The sequence below is a fragment of the Theropithecus gelada genome, chromosome 17, assembly GCF_003255815.1.
Source record: "Theropithecus gelada isolate Dixy chromosome 17, Tgel_1.0, whole genome shotgun sequence".
Classification (NCBI taxonomy): Eukaryota; Metazoa; Chordata; class Mammalia; order Primates; family Cercopithecidae; genus Theropithecus; species Theropithecus gelada.
In genome coordinates, this window is record NC_037685.1 from 49299511 (window position 1) to 49316088 (window position 16578).

A 16578-nucleotide genomic window follows, 5' to 3' on the forward strand; every position below is an offset into this window, starting at 1 on the left:
TTACAAAGGTTAAGGGAACCTACGATGTGCCAGGAGAAAGAAGATGACGTTGTATTACTGAGAGCCGAGAACCATGCTGGGCCCCTGTACATCTGTCATCTTATTTAAGCTGTCCCTGGAAATAAAGTTTACTACTACAGTTTTAAGACGAGGTCACTGAGACTCAGAGACAGGATCATATCTTCATCTTGTTTTCTACAAGTGCTCCAACTGATTCATCTAAAAAGAAAACCTGCTGATGCCAAATACAGCTGTGAGGGAAAGGTACAACCCCAAACTCACCTATTTGGGCAACGTAAGCCATTTCAAGTTATGCCATGAGATGGTAGCGTCCCGAAAGGCAGTTCCAACCCACAGGGAAGCACGGTTACACGAGTCTTCCATTTCTAAGTAGATATGCCTCATTTTTTATTGATGCACTCAGCGGCTCTGCAGGCCACCCTTGGTCTGTGTGACAGGGCCACTAAGCGTGTGTCATGGCATGGCATTGGGTGACACACAGGCTCACAAATCTTAACTGACCTGGAGCATTTGTGAACAGTACAAGCTGAACTTCTGTTTTTTGTTCTTTGGGTCGTTTGTCTGTCTATTTGTTTTTGAGACAGGGTCTCACTCTGTTGCCCAGGCTGGAGTGCAGTGGTGCAGTTACGGCTCACTGCAGTTTCAAACTCCCAGATTCAAGTGATCCTCCCACCTCAGTCTCCCCAGTAGCTGAAGCTACAGGCGTGCACCACCATGCCTGGCTATTTTTTTTCAATTTTTAGTAGAGACAGGGTCTCGCTATGTTGCCTTGGCTGGTATCTATCTTCTGGCCTCAAGGGATCCTCCCGTCTGAGTCTCCCACAGCGCTGGGATTCCAGGCGTGAGTCATCATGCCTGGCCAAGCTGAACTTTTGTACCACAAACAATAGAAAGTGTTCTTCCTTCTCAAGGACTCGTCTGTCAGAAACCTGGAATGCCACCAGTCAAGGCCAGGAAGCTGACTGCTGTGCCAAATCACAGCGGTCTATACGGCGCCTCCTCTAACCAGACTGTCCTGAGCTAGAGCAGCCAAGGTCAGGGAAGGGAACGGACCCCTGCCTCAAACACACTGAACCAGCTGGCTCTGCATAAATGAGAAAGCGCATCTCAGACACGAGGTGCAGCAAGCTTCCTACGCGAATGAAGCGCGTGTAATTCTACCTGGGGAAAGTGTTAACAGGAATCTGAATACACTGATCTTGTTAGTGATGAGACAGGCCACAGGTTGAAACTCTTTTTCATTTACCACCGTTGGGTGCAGCAGGACTTTTCTAGTTCACAGGCACCCCATGCACAAAACAGAATGTAGCCCGACCTACATTTATTACATTGTGTGAGTAAATGCATACCTGGAGCAATTCTTTTCCAGTTTCACTCTCACTTTAGGACAGAAGTCACTTCTATGAAGGACACAGCAGGCGTGGTGAGATTAAGTGCATAAGTCCTTGGGCAGGTCTGCCCAGATCAGATCCCATTCCACCACTTCCTGGAGAAAAACCTTGCTACCTACAACGGTCCCAGAGAGGATTAAAGGAGCTAAAATGGGGAAGCGTTTTGCATAGCCTTTGGCACATACTAAGTGTTGTGGAAGCATCGGCTATAATTTAAGGCCAAAGCTATAATATAAGGCCAAAGTCTGCAGACTGGAACCTCAGTCTTGGGAAGACTGCGTGACCCCACAGGCTAATGCTGGCTAATCAGCCCACACAACAATATTGCAAATAGGCCGTCCCATTTATTCTTTGTATCTAAACACTTACTTTCAAATATAGGTAAGCATTTCAGATATAACCTGGGGCACAAACAGTTTCCTGGAGCAGGTATTCTATAACTGTGTATCTACCACCAGAGCAACTCTTTATGGCCCTGAAGGCTCTTAGTAATAAAATCAAGAACTTTCAAAATATAAATAGGAAACCTAGTCAACAGAGTACAAAAATAAAAGACACTGTATCCTCAAGGCAACTTCAGTTAGAATGCTACATCTTTTTGATCCAACAATTTTTTTTTATTTTTAAATAATGCAAGGCAGAATGATAGATTAGAAAACACCATGATTCGGCCGGGTCCGGTGGCTCTCGCCTGTCATCCCAGCACTTTGGGAGGCCCAGGTGGGCAGATCACTTGAGGTCAGGAGTTCAAGACCAGCCTGGCCAACATGGTGAAACCCCATCTCTACAAAAAATACAAAAATTAGCCGGGTGTGGTGGTGCGCACCTGTAGTCCCAGCTACTCGGGAGGCTGAGGCAGGAGAATTGCTTGAAGCTGGGAGGTGGAGGTTGCAGTGAGCCAAGATCACACCACTGCACTCCAGCCTGGGCAACAGAATGAAACTGTGTCTCAAAAACATACAAAAACAAAAACAAAAAAACCGCAAAAAACTCCTGTCATTCTAAAAATGTCCACAATTCAGTCTCACCCGCCTCCATCCTCATGAAGGCACCAGGGGAGCACGGTGGGCGCACCTGATTTCTTGGTTAGGTCTGTTCTGTTCCTGTTTTATGGGTGGGGGGTTGTCTGTGTACACTGCTCCCATGTGAGGGGTCCTGGCTCCATCGCAGCCTCTTAACCAGCTCAGTGCCAGGAAGGGTGGACTTTGACAAAAACCCACCTCAAAGCTGCACTCCCCAACCTGGAGTGCAACTGGGGCAAGCTCCCTAGGCTCGCTGGGCCTCAGCTTCCTCATGTGCACCGAGAGGTGAGGATAACACCAAGCACACAAAGTGGATGCCGGAACAACAGACAATGCCAGAAGGCACTGAGTGTGATGTCTGGCACCCAGAAGCATGATATATGCCTGTTACTCTCACAGCCCAGGGGCCCCAGCAAGGTAAGGGCTGGGTCCCTACAGAACCCAGAGGCCTGAACATGCGTGTGATGATTCAAAACCTTCCAGGCCAGTTTTTCATAGGACACTGCCCTGACTTCCTTGCAGAACCCTAGCACTAGGTAGCTGAGGCTTCAGACCAGTGTGTGGACAGCGGCCAGGCCAGAGGGAGGCAAGATATCCATTGCCATCAGCATCTTGTGAGTCCACAAAACAAATCAGCAAATATTTACTGTCATGCGCGTCCGTGTGAAGAGACCACCAAACAGGCTTTGTGTGAGCAAGACAGCTTTTTAATCACCTGGGCACAGGCGGCCGAGTCCGAAAAGAGAGTCAGCGAAGCGAGATAAGGGTGGGGCCGTTTTATAGGATTTGGGTAGGTAAGGGAAAATTACAGTCAAAGGAGGCTTGTTCTCTGGTGGGCGGGGGCGGGGGGGGGGGGGGGAACAAGGTGCTCAGGGGGGGAGCTTTTTGAGTCAGGAGGAGCCAGGAAAAGGAATTTCACAAGATAATGTCATCACTTAAGGCAAGGACCGGCCATTCTCACTTCTTTTGTGGTGGAATGTTATCTGTTAAGGCGGGGCAGGGCATTTTGACTTCTTTTGTGATTCTTCAGTTACTTCAGGCCATCTGGGCCTATACGTGCAAGTCACAGGGGATACGATGGCTTGGCTTTGGCTCAGAGGCCTGACATCTACGACATGCTTTGCTTGGAGCTCCAAGCTTAGCTTGGTCTGTGTTAGAATATAAGCTACTAAAAGTTAAGTGTGTTGATTTGTATCAGCTTGGGTTAAGCAGGAAGGAATATTTCAGACAAAAGCTGAATTCCTGAATGCAGATTCATTTTGCCTGTGCCCTTTGGCATTTCTGAATTTCTAGCTTCTTCAGCCCTGAATCTGGAATCCAGGGAACTCACCTAGCTCAGGATTCTTACAGCCATTGTTACGGTCTTTTGTTATAATGTTGGGTGCCTTAGGCCTCAGGAACAAAATCTTTCTCTCTGACCTTCCCCTGCCCTCCTTTCACCTGGCCCAGGCAGGACTCTAATCTGACAGGGGTCATTAGACCCTCCTCCCAGAGAGGGCCTGCCCCATACCCTAGAGGAAGGAATGCTGCAGAGAGCCTTGAGGAATCTGAACAGACAGGCCTTGCTGGGCTTAGATTGCACCCTTTTTATCCAGTCACGCTTTTTTAAATTCATTTTTTAATTTTAATTTTTTTAATTGAGATGGAGTCTTGCTCTGCTGCCCAGGCTGGAGTGCAGTGACACAATCTCAGCCCACTGCTACCTCTGCTATCTCTGCCTCCTGGGTTCAAACAACCCTCTCGCCTCAGCCTCCTGAGTAGCTAGGACTACAGGCGTGCGCCACCATGCGCAGCTAATTTTTGTATTTTTAGTAGAGACAGAGTCTCGCCATGTTGGCCAGGCTGGTCTCGAACTCCTGACCTCAAGTGATCTACCCTCCTCAGCCTCCCAAACTGCTGGGATGACAGGCCTGAGCCACCACACCCGGCCTTTCCAATCACATTTTGACATGATGCCCATGCCTCCATCACAGACAACCAATGAAGTCTCCATAAGAGGCCCTGAAAACAGGATTCAGGGAGCTCCCAGAAAGCCGAGCACGTGGAGGCTGACAGGAAGGTGAAGAAGAACTCACCCCCATGCCACGAGGGCACCCCAACTCTGTGGCACCCCAACTCCGTGGCACCCCTTCCAGACCTTGCTCCATGTGTCTCTTCGTGTGGCTGTTCATTTGTATCCTTTGCAATATCCTGTCTAATAACCAGTAAACAAACATAACCATTTCCCAGCAAAGTAATTGAACCCAAAGAGGGGGTCGTGGGAACCCCCACCTGAAGCCGGTGTATCAGAAATTCCAGAGGCCTGGAATTGAGACTGAGGGGAAGGAAGGGGCCGTCTTGTGGGACTGAGCCCTCACCCTGTGGTATGAGACGCTACCTCCAGGTGGATAGTGTTGGAATTAAACTGGAGGACACCCAGCTGGTGTCCACTGCGTGGTGTGTGGGGAAAACCCTGCACCTTCGGTCACAGGAGTTTCCTGGTCAATGATTGCTGTGGCGCTTTGAGAGCAAAGGAGAAACTTGGGTTTAGAGTTTTTCCTGAAACACATTCCCGAGGTCCCTAGTGGATCTGCCTTCTCCTTGCCACCTGCCAGAGTCTTATATTTGCTTTTAATATAAAATCCAAGGTTTCTGGCTGTAATTAGAGGGAATAGTAGGGGAAAATACATCTTTTCCATCTTCCCAGAAGCACGGTCCTGGTGTGTTAGTCTTTTTAATAGATTTATAATGATACTGAACTCAAAAGAAATCAAGAGCGACTAAAGAAGTTTTTTAGGATACCATATAATTAATGCCCCGGACCAACAGTTCCCTACCACGCACACAATGGCCTGTTGTGTCACAGCACTCAGGACAATTATATTTCCACACTCATTTTATCATTCAAGGTCAATACATCGCTAAGAAAACGAAACTGCTAATGTCACTCTCTGAATTTTTCCCACCGTTTTCAAAAGTTTCCTTCAGCAAAAACTTAGTTTCAAAAATATCACAGAGCAAAATGTTACATTCTATGGAAAACGTGAAGTGAGTAAAACCCAAGGAGTTTATAAATCCAAGGAAAGAAAAAGAGATCAGAAAAACAGACAACCAGCAGTATGTACTATGGGTGCAAGGTCACTTTGTAGCAGTTTGGTGAAAGGAGGAATTCTTCCCTCTGCTACAAAGACCAAGAAATACTTCACTGAAAGATGGGATAAAATTCAAGCTGGGAATTGCTAGGAGCGGGGACAGTCCCGGAGACAGAAACGCTGTAAGCCCCTGTGAGAACAGAGAAAAGGACGAACTGCAAATCTTGCATCAGGGCTCAGGTGCTAGCAGGCAGACAAGAGGAGTGATAAGCTGGGGAGTGCTGGAGGGGCTCTGGGCAGGGAAGCTGACCAGATCCAGGAGGCCTGGCAGAAAGACCCCTCAGTGAGGTGCAGAGGAGACAGCACCAGGGAAGCCAGGGTTGAAACGAAGCTGGAACCTGCCTGGGCCAGCGTTCGCGGCCAGCTGGACCACGGAACTCTGTCATCGCAGTGATGAATCCATTATCCTAAGAATCAACAGCTGTTTAGGCGTGCGTGCGTGCGTGTGTGTGTGTGTGTGTGTGTGTACATGTGTGTATGTTTGTACAAAATTTCTTTTTCTTGGAGAGGGATGTTATATGAAATCTCAATACAGAAAGAAGAGCAATTTTGATCTGGCATCATAAATTTTCAGCCAGGCATGGTAGCTCATGCCTGTAATCTCAGCACTTGGGGATACCAAGCAGGGAGGATCTCTTGAGCCCAGGAGTTCAAGACCAGCCTGGGCAACATACTGAGACCCGTGTCTCTACAAAAATAAAAAATAAAATAAAATACAAAAATTAGCCAGGGGTGGTGGTGCTGTAGTCCCAGCTGAGAGGTGGGAGGATTGCTTGAGCCCGTGAGGTCAAAGCTGCAGTGAGCCAAGATCACACCACTGCATTCCAGTCTGGGTGACAGAAGAAGACCCTGTCTCAAAAAAATACATAAATAAATAAGATGGCCGCGGTGGCTCACACCTGTAATCCCAACACTTTGGGAGGCCAAGGTGGGCGGATTGCTTGAGGTCAGGAGTTCAAGACTAGCCTGACCAACATGGTGAAACCCTGTCTCTACTAAAAATACAAAAATGAGCCGGGCATGGTGGTGGGAGCCCATAATCCCAGCTACTCAGGAAGCTGAGGCAGGAGAATCGCTTGAACCTGGGAGGCGGAGCTTGCAGTGAGCCGAGATCGCACCAGTGCACTCTCGCCTGGGCAACAGAGGGAGACTCCGTCTCAAAAAAAAAAAATTAAATTAAAAATAAATAAATAGGGCCAGGCGCAGTGGCTCACGCCTGTAATCCCAGCACTTTGGGAGGCTGAGGCAGGCGGATCACGAGGTCAGGAGATCGAGACCATCCTGGCTAACACAGCGAAACCCCGTCTCTACTAAAAATACAAAAAATTAGCCGGGCGTGGTGGCGGCGCCTGTAATCCCAGCTACTCAGGAGGCTGAGGCGGGAGAATGGTGGGAACCCGGGAGGCGGAGCTTGCAGTGAGCCAAGACCTGCACTCCAGCCTGGATGAAAGACCGAGACTCCATCTTAAATAAATAAATAAATAAATAAATAAAATTTTCTATTTCTCCAGAGAACTTAAAGATAACAAAGCGTGAAAGTGTCTCCCAAAGGCATTCAATGCGACTTAGGAGCTCGTTAACAAACACAGTTGACCTTCATTAAGCTTCCCCTGAACCACAGCGCACTGAAGAGCCCGCAAGGTCCCCTGGCACCCCGGGATTCCCAGGCGCCACTCCAGGAGGCTGTGGGCCGAGCCTCCCAGCGCACACTGCTCGCAAGCGGCCACTGTGCTCTGCAATCTCCGAGTATAATGTCGCTTTGTCCACTCCTGCTGAGGCCAGGACAATCAATTAATTCTCTTTCCCCTATCTTAATACCCACATTCATATTCAGGCCACTGTTGCTGGTCAATAAAGCAGAGGAACTCTACAAATGAAGCCTTGCACCCAGAAGGCACCCGTTCAAAGTCCTCCGTAGAGGTGACCATGTGGACCCACATGCACCTGGGGTTTTGCAGGTTGACCTTCCAGATACAAACCTTAACTGGCATTTCTCCCAAGATCTTTCGTTCAGTAGGAGCTGATGTCCATCTTAAATCCACCCTCACTCCACTCTAGCTCAGCACACACACACACAGTGGAAACTTGAGAGCTGCTTGTTGAGTTGAACTGGATCTTGGGGTCCTACAATTGCTGAATGTTAAACCTTTTTAGAAGTGTCTATACCTATGGGAACAGACTGCTAGAGAAGCATTATCTCCTTTACAACCTAAACCAGGGATCAGCAAATGTTTTTTGCCATTATCTCCTTTACACAACCTAAACCAGGGATCAGCAAATGCTTTCTGCAAAGGGCCAGACAGTAAATATGTTTGGCTTTCAGTGCTGTCTGGTCTCTGTTGCAATGACTCAACTCTGCCATTACAAGGTGAAAGCAGCCATAGACAATGCATTTAAGTGTATGCATATGCATGTGGCTGTGCCAATAAAACTTTATTTACAACAACCAGCAGCAGGCCTGCGTCAGCCCCGGATCTGTAGAAAGACCATGTAATTGACCAAATGGTCTCCAGTCACACAAACACTAATTGTCAGGTTGAGGGTCACCATATTAAGACCTCAAAAACCACTCAGAAGCCTCTCCTGAGTGAGGCTAAAACAGAAACTAATATAATAGGAAAGCCAGCTAAAATCTGACTCCTGACTGGGCACAGTGGCTCACACCTGTAATGCCAGCACTCTGGGAGGCCAAGGTAGAAGGATCGCTTTAGCCCAGGAGTTCAAGGCCAGCTTGGGCAATGTAGCAAGACCCTGTCTCTACAAAAAAAAAAAAAATTTAAATATTGACCAGGCATGGTGGTGCACACCTGTGGTCCCAGCTACTTAGGAGGCCGAGGTGGGAGGACTGCTTGAGCCTGGGAGGTTGAAGTTACAGTGAGCTGTGGTTACCCCACTGCACTCCAGCCTGGACAACAGACTGAGACCTTGTCTCAAAAAAATTAAATAATTATATAAATAAATAAAATCCCCCCTGGCTCCACGTGTTTTGCAGGCTGTGCATTCACTTCTGCACCAATCTCTCAAGGCTTTTAAAAAATGTGCAGTCCTCTCACGTCAGTCAAAAGTGTGGACCCTCAGCCACCCATGTGGTCCCTGCCAAAGAGAGCTGTTCTCCAGGCCCACCCACAGCATCACCACAATTCCAACCTGAAGCAGCAACACATATGACACAGCCTCCACCCATTCCCTAAGGAGCAGCTGTCATGGGGCTGGAGGCTGAGGCTTCTATGTGGACTGGAAGCAGAGAGGTGGGGGCTCACGGTCCTCAGAGCTGAACTGTCCCTCTCATTCAGCACCTTCACCCACAAGCCACCTTTGTCCTTCACAAAAGCCACCTGGGCTCTGCCTCGGGCAGACAGCAGTCTGCATTCACAGGATGCAGGCCAATCTCTTAGCTAACTTCACCTGAACGAGCACTCACATTCTCTCTCCTCCAGGCACCAAGATTCCATAACCGGAAACTCCAGCATCCTCTCCTGCGCTGCACTGCAGTTGTTCAAATAAAGAGAAAGTTCTTAAACCAATTGTTCAGAATCTCACCTGGGGCTTAGGAAAGAGCCTGCATGAGCAAAGCAGCATCTTCATTCGCTGCAGAGCCCAGCCTGGGTTGACAGCATCTCTGAGGCCAGAGAGGACCTGGAGAACCTGAGATCCTAAATCCATCATGAGCCTTTCCTTGAAAAATCCTTGCATTTCGGCTTGGGAGGGAGGGACCTGATCCACGGAGAAACCCGTACTTTAGGTCCTGAGCCAAGCAGCATCAAGACCTTGGGTTCCCAAGGGCAGGAAGACCAGGCTATGAAGCTGAGCGGCCCTGGCACTGTCAGGGATTGACTGTGGGAGCCGCCTCCCCTCTGTAAGATGCTGTTTCCCAGTCTGTAGGACGGCAACGTTGACGCCTCCCAGGCGGAGGTTTGAGAAAAGGAGGTAGCCCAGGAGTATGGAGCCTGCACAGGGCCTGGCACGTGGCAGGAAGCTGCATACAGTGGCAATTACTGTAAGTGTTGGAAGCACGAGTTTCGGAGGCAGCCATTACACACAGGCCACATCTGCTCTCCCGCCACAAATCCCCCCACTACTCTAACGTGCCCCAGTAGAACTCAAATGAGGCTTGAATTCCTCTTCCATATGACAACCTTCCAGCAAACAGTTCCTGGGACTGCGACTCCAGTCCTCTCTATTCCACACCACAGAACCCCCCCATTTTCTCAGTCCTGCCTTCTGTGACACAGATTCCAGGGCCATTGCACCCTGATCCCTTCTCAGGTGGGTCAGCCATCAGCATCCTCTAAAGAGGCCAGAGGCTGGGCCCATCTCTCTTCCACATCTTTGCCATCCACCCATCCTTGGGTTCTGGCACCAAGAACGCTGGGGTCTGCAAGGCTCACGCCAAAGCTCAGCTGAGACAGATAGAGGAACTGTTTCCTCGCAGCTCGGGCAGAGGATGCCAGGGAAGTGCAAACGTGAATCAGCCTTTGCCTTCTGTGGGTGAAACCAGTCATCAACCAGCCCCCTGCTTGACTGCAAACAGCGAAGGAAGAAATTCAATATGGCCAGGTCTCCCAGGTTGCTGAGCCCTCGGATGGCGGACGACGACTTTTATTCTCACTCTTTACCATGGCCACCGCGAGTGTCCCCCACCTTCCCTCCCCTCGCCATGGCCTCCCCATTTATTACAGACTTGTTTGCTGGGGGCCCAGCTGAGCCTCCCTCCTCCCTTTGTAACATGCCTGCTGGTGTAATCTCAGTGACAGGCACCCAAGGCCAGGAGACAAATGTTTGTTTAGCAAAACTCACATGGTGCTTCCTCATTCTGGCTGCTGTTCTGAGAACTCTGCCAGTCTTAACTTGCTGACTCCTAATAATGCTCAGACAGGTGCCCCTTTCTCCCCTTATTATACAGGAGGAGTCAGATGCAAAAGGAGGTGACATAGCCACGGCCACAGCTGTGGTCAGCAGATGCCCTGATCTCCAGAACCTGTGCCCACGTCACGTGGGTGAGGGACGCTGAGCCTGCCAGTCAGCCACCCTGAAAACAAGGACCAGGATGGATCCCACAAAATCACAGGGGTCCTTTAAACCCTTAGAAGAAGGAAGCAAAGGGACTGGTTCAGAGGGATGCTGTAGAGGACAGACCTAACCGGACTGCCTTTTCAGAGAGAGGATAAAGCCAGGAAATCAGGCAGGCTCCAGAAGCCAGGAAAGTCTAAGAAACAGGTTCCTCCCTCAGCCTCCAGAAAGGAATGCAATCCTGCAAGCTTTGACTTGAGCCCAGTGAGAGACTCATTTGGGACTTCTGACCTCTGGACTACTTAAAGACAATAAATCTATGGTTTTAATTTTTATTTATTTATTTGAGACAGGGTCTTGCTCCATTGCCCAGGCTGGAATGCAGTGGTATGATCATGGCTCACTGCAGTCTCAAGCTCCCAGGCTCAAGAAATCCTCTTACCTCAGCCTCCCACGTAGCTGGGACTACAGGTGCACCCCACTACACCTGGCTAACATTTTTATTCTTTGTAGAGACAGTCTCCCTGTGTTGCCCAGGCTGGTCTTCAATTCCTGGGTTCAAGCGATCCTTTCACCTCAGCCTCCTAAAGTGCTAGGATTACAGGCAGGAGCTACCATGACCAGCAAATTTGTGTTGTTTTAAGTAACTAATTTGTTATAGCAGCAATAGGAAACTGACACAGATTTTGGAACAGGGAGCAGAGAGAGGCTGTTACGAACATGGAAGCGGCTTTAGAACTGGGCAATGGCAGATCTGGGAGGATTTGAGGATCATGAGAAGGCAGCCTGGATTGGCCTAAACAGATGGTTGGCAGGAAGATGCACATGAACAGCCCTGCTGGTGAGGAATCAGAAGGAAGCGAGAAGCATAGCAGAGAAAACCTGCATCCTCAGAGTGAACACCTCCACCAGGAGGAGCCAATTACAGGTGGAAGCCTGGGGTTGGAATGAGGACTGCGTTATCGGAAGTGGAGGAGTGAGGATGTGGTGCCAGAGAGCTCAGCTGAGTCGTGCCCCACAGCTGTGAGGGAAGCATAACCATGTGTGATGAAGTTGGATATTTAGCTGAGGAGATTTCCAAGCACAGTGTTGAAGGTGCGGATTTTTCTGGCTGTTTATATTAAGATGAGGAAGAACAGATAGGATGAGGGAAGAATTGCTGAAGAGGAGCAGGAGTTGGTGATGTGGGAAGTCCTCAGTCAGGCACATTGCTGGGAGGCTCACACTAGGAGGCCCACCATCCGGAATGCCTGTGCTGGAGAGGAGGCCCTGGCGTGGCCACATAACCTTCTGCTGGTGCCTCAGAAGGACCCAAAGGCCAGAGGACTCTCAAGAGACCAGGATGTCTCATCCTTGCAGTGGCCACTATTGTCTGTCACAGCCTGGCTTCAGGCTCCCACAGACATGCATCCATTCCACATGCAAAATGCATGCACTCTCTCCAACACCCAGTCCCCAGAGACACAGCTGGAGCTGGATGCCAGCATAGGGAAGCGGCTCAAGTCTGGGCTCCCCGCTGCCTTCCAAGCTGGCTCTTCAAGGGCCAAGTGCTGGGTATGCAAACGTGAGCCAGGTTGTGCCCCACCACCACCCACCAGGCCACGGCCTTGAGAAGGGAAGGAAAACAAATGTGGAGGGCATTCTGTCTCCAGGGCTCTGGGGACCAGGTCTGTGCTGGGCACACCAGCCGCTTTCTCATCAGCCTGTTGTATTTTCTTCCAAGTAATGATCAGATGTGAAGCTGTACCACTCACTTCTTGCCTGCCTTTCCCCCTCCTCTGGAATCCAGAGCCTGCAGAGCAGCGGCCAGCCAGCCTGCTCACTGCTGTGGAACAAGGGCCCAAACAGTGTCTGGCACCAGGGAAGCTCAGTTTATATTTGCCAACAACAGGCAACACTTTGGACTGTCCTGAGCAACCAGCAGACAGAGAGGAGCACAGGCGTATGCTTTCTAGGGCTCTGCCTCCTCGCTGGGCAACCTCCTTTTGCTTCCTGGATGTGCCCACCCATGCATAGCAACTACTCCACATGTGTGTGCCCAATTAGACGAGGGCTGGGAGCGACAAGTGCCCCCTAAAACGGCATAATGAGACAAGTGAGTTGGAGTTGGATGAACCAAGGTCTAAATCCCACTTAACTTCTGCTGTCTTCCCATCTTTTTTTTTTTTTTTTTTTTTTTTTGAGACAGAGTCTTACTCTTGTCACCCAGGCTGGAGTGCAATGGCGCAATCTTGGCTCACTGCAACCTCTTCCTCCAGGGTTCAAGCGATTCTCCTGCCACAGCCTCCCAAGTAGCTAGGATTACAGGCGCCAGCCACCACACCCAGCTAATTTTTGTATTTTTAGCAGACACAGGGTTTCACCACATTGGCCAGGCTGGTCTTGAACTCCTGACCTTAGGTGATCTGCCCGCCTCAGCCTCCCAAAGTGCTGGGATTACAGGCAGGAGCCACCATGTGGTCCTGTCTTCCCATCTTTTTTTCTTTTTTTTTTTTTTGAGATAGAGTCTCGCTCTGTCGTCAGGCTGGAGTGCAGTGGCACAATCTTGGCTCACCACAACCTCCGCCTCCCTGGTTCAAGTGATTCTCTTGCCTCAGACTCCCGAGTAGCTGGGACTACAGGTGTGCGCCACCACACCCAGATAATTTTTGTATGTTTAGGAGAGAGGGGGTTTCACCATGTTAGCCAGGATGGTCTTGATCTCTTGACCCCATGATCTACCCACCTCGGCCTCCCAAAGTGCTGGGATTACAGGTGTGAGCCACCACGCCCGGCCCCATCTTTAACATGCAAATAATCACATCTCCCTCTGGAGGGCTGTCGTGTCAATGGAATAGGGTAATGTACGTCTGCCCTGCCAACTCTCTTCTCCCTCTTCAGCTCCATCCTGCCTTACAGGCTACAAGCAGCCAGGCACTGGGTGTACACCGACCCCCGTGCAATCGTTTTTACTATTAAACATCCTGTCACCCTCTGCACACCTACACCCCCACCCCAGCCCACCCTGCCTTGTGTTGCTAAAAGCAACTTTGAAAATGGTTCCTCCTCCAGCTGGTCCTTATCGTTCTGCCTCGGTTATAACAATTACAACAAAGACAACTTGAAAAACAACGTTTGTGGGATGGAGAGAAAGTTTAGGAGCTAAACAAAAGAAGGAAAAGAATAGGGTCCCCTAAAAGTTAAAATCTGAATTTCCAACAATTATAGAAAAGGTATCTGTTCCTACCTCTCTTCTCCCTTCAAGTACCCAGTCAGGCCACAGGCCACTGAGGAGGCAGGCAAGGGTGGCCTGTGTCCCTGCCAACTCTGGGCCAGGGCCGCCTGAGTACACAGGAAGTCAGGAATGTGGAGAAGGGGCCTGGTCACCCTCTGTTCTGAGGAGTTCTAGTAATTCACCCTTAGGATCTTTCGAACAAGCAGCAGCAGCCTCGGATGCCAGGAAATGAGCTGCTGCCCCCAGGAACGCTTCAAGACATCTAGGGCATCACATCAGCACAATTGCAAATCCTCTGGTGATCAAGATTCCAGCTGCATCATGTCCTTGGTGCTGAAGAAGCAAGAGGCCAGTCGAAACAAAACTGCTACTTCATTCCCTCCAATGCAGGGGCTGTTCTAGCACTGCAGGGCAGCTCTTGTTCCAGAAACACCCCGTGTGGTAAGAGTCTGCCTCCAACGGCAGCCACTACAGGGGTTTCGGTTTGGGTCCCCCAATAACACTCCTACATTAACCTTGCTACTTGTAAACCAAGGGCAGCAGTAAATCCCAGCCAGCCAGTGAAAGCAGCAGAGGGGCAAATCTTTGTACAAAAGCAAATTAGGTTCCATTTGACTTTGTAGAAAAGCAAATTGGGTTCGTGAAGTGGGTTCGATTTGACTTCTAGAGCATGCGTTCCATCGTTAACAAACGCTCAGTGTGAGGGAGCCAGCTCAGTAAACCTCACCTGCAGCCTGGGGCGGAAGACAGAACTGGAGCAAAGATCAGGGAAATGCACCTCCTTACCTGGGGGACATTGTTTTCACAAGATGATTGCCAATAAACTAGTCACGATGTTAACTGGGATAATAATAATGAAAAAGCAAGCATCAAAGAAGGCAAAAGGGAGGGGGAGAACTGGAAGTACTTCTGTGAGCTTCGTTAATTCAGTTTTAAAGAGAGAATTAATTATCATCTTGTTTATTCAGCATACTGTCGCACCCAAGATGGCAATTTAAGAACTCTGGACGGGGCCTTTGGGTATATGACTTTTTAAAATGCTGACATAAAAGAAGTCAGAACTTTCAGAGTTTCAGGCTTCTAAAAACTCACACTCATTGAAAATGTGTCACACGAATCCAGTTTCTTCATTCACTTACAATATCTTATTCTTTTGTAAGGATGCTACAATCACCAGTGTTATTTTCCAGTGTTAAACAGAAAGCTTGAATTGAGATCCTCTAAGTTGTACTTTTGAAAAGTCACAAATACTACACACTAAAAATAACTCATTACCTATCTTACAAATGCTTCCACCGGAAGTCACTCCAAACCCATATGACGTATCTGAGCCAAGATCAAGCAGAAGATTAACTGTAAAAGGCAGATATGCTCCGGGCTGAGAGGTCCGGAGGCTCCAGTTCCATTTCCTCTCTCCTGAGTAAACCCAGCAGGGGAACACTCTGTGCCTCATTTTACTCTTTCTTAAAAAGGGGCTAATAGCACCAGCTCTGCTCACCCCTCAAGTGAATCTTAAAGGAGATCCTGTTCCTACGGGTACGTAAAAACTGAAAATACCCAACAAAGCAGCCACCGAGGAGCGTCTCTGGTTCCCAGGGCAGCAGAGCAGGAACGCGGGGCGCGGGAGCAAAGGCCGCTGAGGTACACAAGTGACCAGCGGGTTCTCTGCAAACTGGATTGTCGCTGAGGTCACTGAGTGGCTCAGCAGGCAGAGCTCAGCCCAACCAGCAAGGGAGGACGAGTGGGAAACCCCGAGAAGAAGGCATCTGCTGTCCGAGGCCGGGACCCTGTGCGCGGCCGGGTGCCCTGCTGGAAGCCCCGCGCCCCCGGTCCCCGGCGGAGCCCCAGAGCGGCGTGGCTCAGGCGGCGCCGGCCTCACCTGCGGTGTCCCAGATGGAGATGTTGTAGGAGCGCCACTGCTTCAGGTAGAAGGCGCCGCCCACCGTGCTGACCGTGTCCGGGAAGCGCCGCTCCATATACCGCTGCAGCAGCGACGTCTTCCCCACGTTCATGTCCCCCAGCAGCACAATCTTGCTGTCCGGCTTCCTCATCTTCCCGCAGGAACCCCCGGCGCCCCGCACCCTTTCCCCGAGGCTGGCCGGCTCGTGCGCCCCGCGCGCAGCTGGTGGAGCGGACCCTGGACTCGCCGCGACCCGGTTCTCGGGAACGCTCCGGGACCTTCGCCTCCGGACGCCCGGGAGCGCAAGAGAGGAAGCGCGTGTGCGCACCCGGGCAGGAGCTGGCTACGGAGCCCGGAGCGCACGTCGGGGGCCCGGACCGCGGCGGCCTCGCCCCGCCCCCCGGGCCCTTTCACCGCCCCGGCCCCGCCCCATCCCCTTCCCCCCACCGCCCCCACCCCGCCCCTGCTGGACCTCGCGCTTTCGCAAGAACGGGAGTTCTCCAGCCGAGGCTCGGGACGGCTGCAGGAGGGAAAATGAAAGTTCTGGGCGCACCTTCCGCCTCTCCGCTTCCGCACGGTCGGGGCTGCGGTGCGAGGAGCCTGGCCGCGGGGCCGAGCGAGGTGGAAGGGCGGGGGCCCTTGGGGAACCCCGTTCTCTCTTCCACGCTCCTTTAGGAGAGGAACACGTGAGAGCGTGTTCCTCTCACGCTCGACCCAGCGCCTTTCCAGCTGCGGTCGATTTGCTTCTCCGCGTGCGTGTAAGTGCAACCACCCTCAAGGTCATTGAAAAAGTTTGCTTTAAATGAGCGTCTGCGGAGCCCGTCCTGAGGCTCTCACTGTTAGAGATTAGAGATGGGGGCGCTTTCTAGTGGAGGGTTTTACTTGTGGA

At 50.6% G+C, this 16578-nt stretch overlaps 1 protein-coding gene across 1 annotated transcript in view; it reads right to left on the reverse strand.

Moving 5' to 3' along the window:
• RAB20 (RAB20, member RAS oncogene family) overlaps positions 1–16200 on the reverse strand; it is a 36074-nt gene extending 19874 nt beyond the window's left edge. The window contains exon 1 of the mRNA XM_025364404.1: positions 15669–16200. Within this exon, the coding sequence (XP_025220189.1) occupies positions 15669–15840 (172 nt within the window). The 5' untranslated portion in view covers positions 15841–16200. The remainder of the gene's footprint in view (positions 1–15668) is intronic.
• Between the last annotated feature and the right edge of the window lie 378 nt (positions 16201–16578).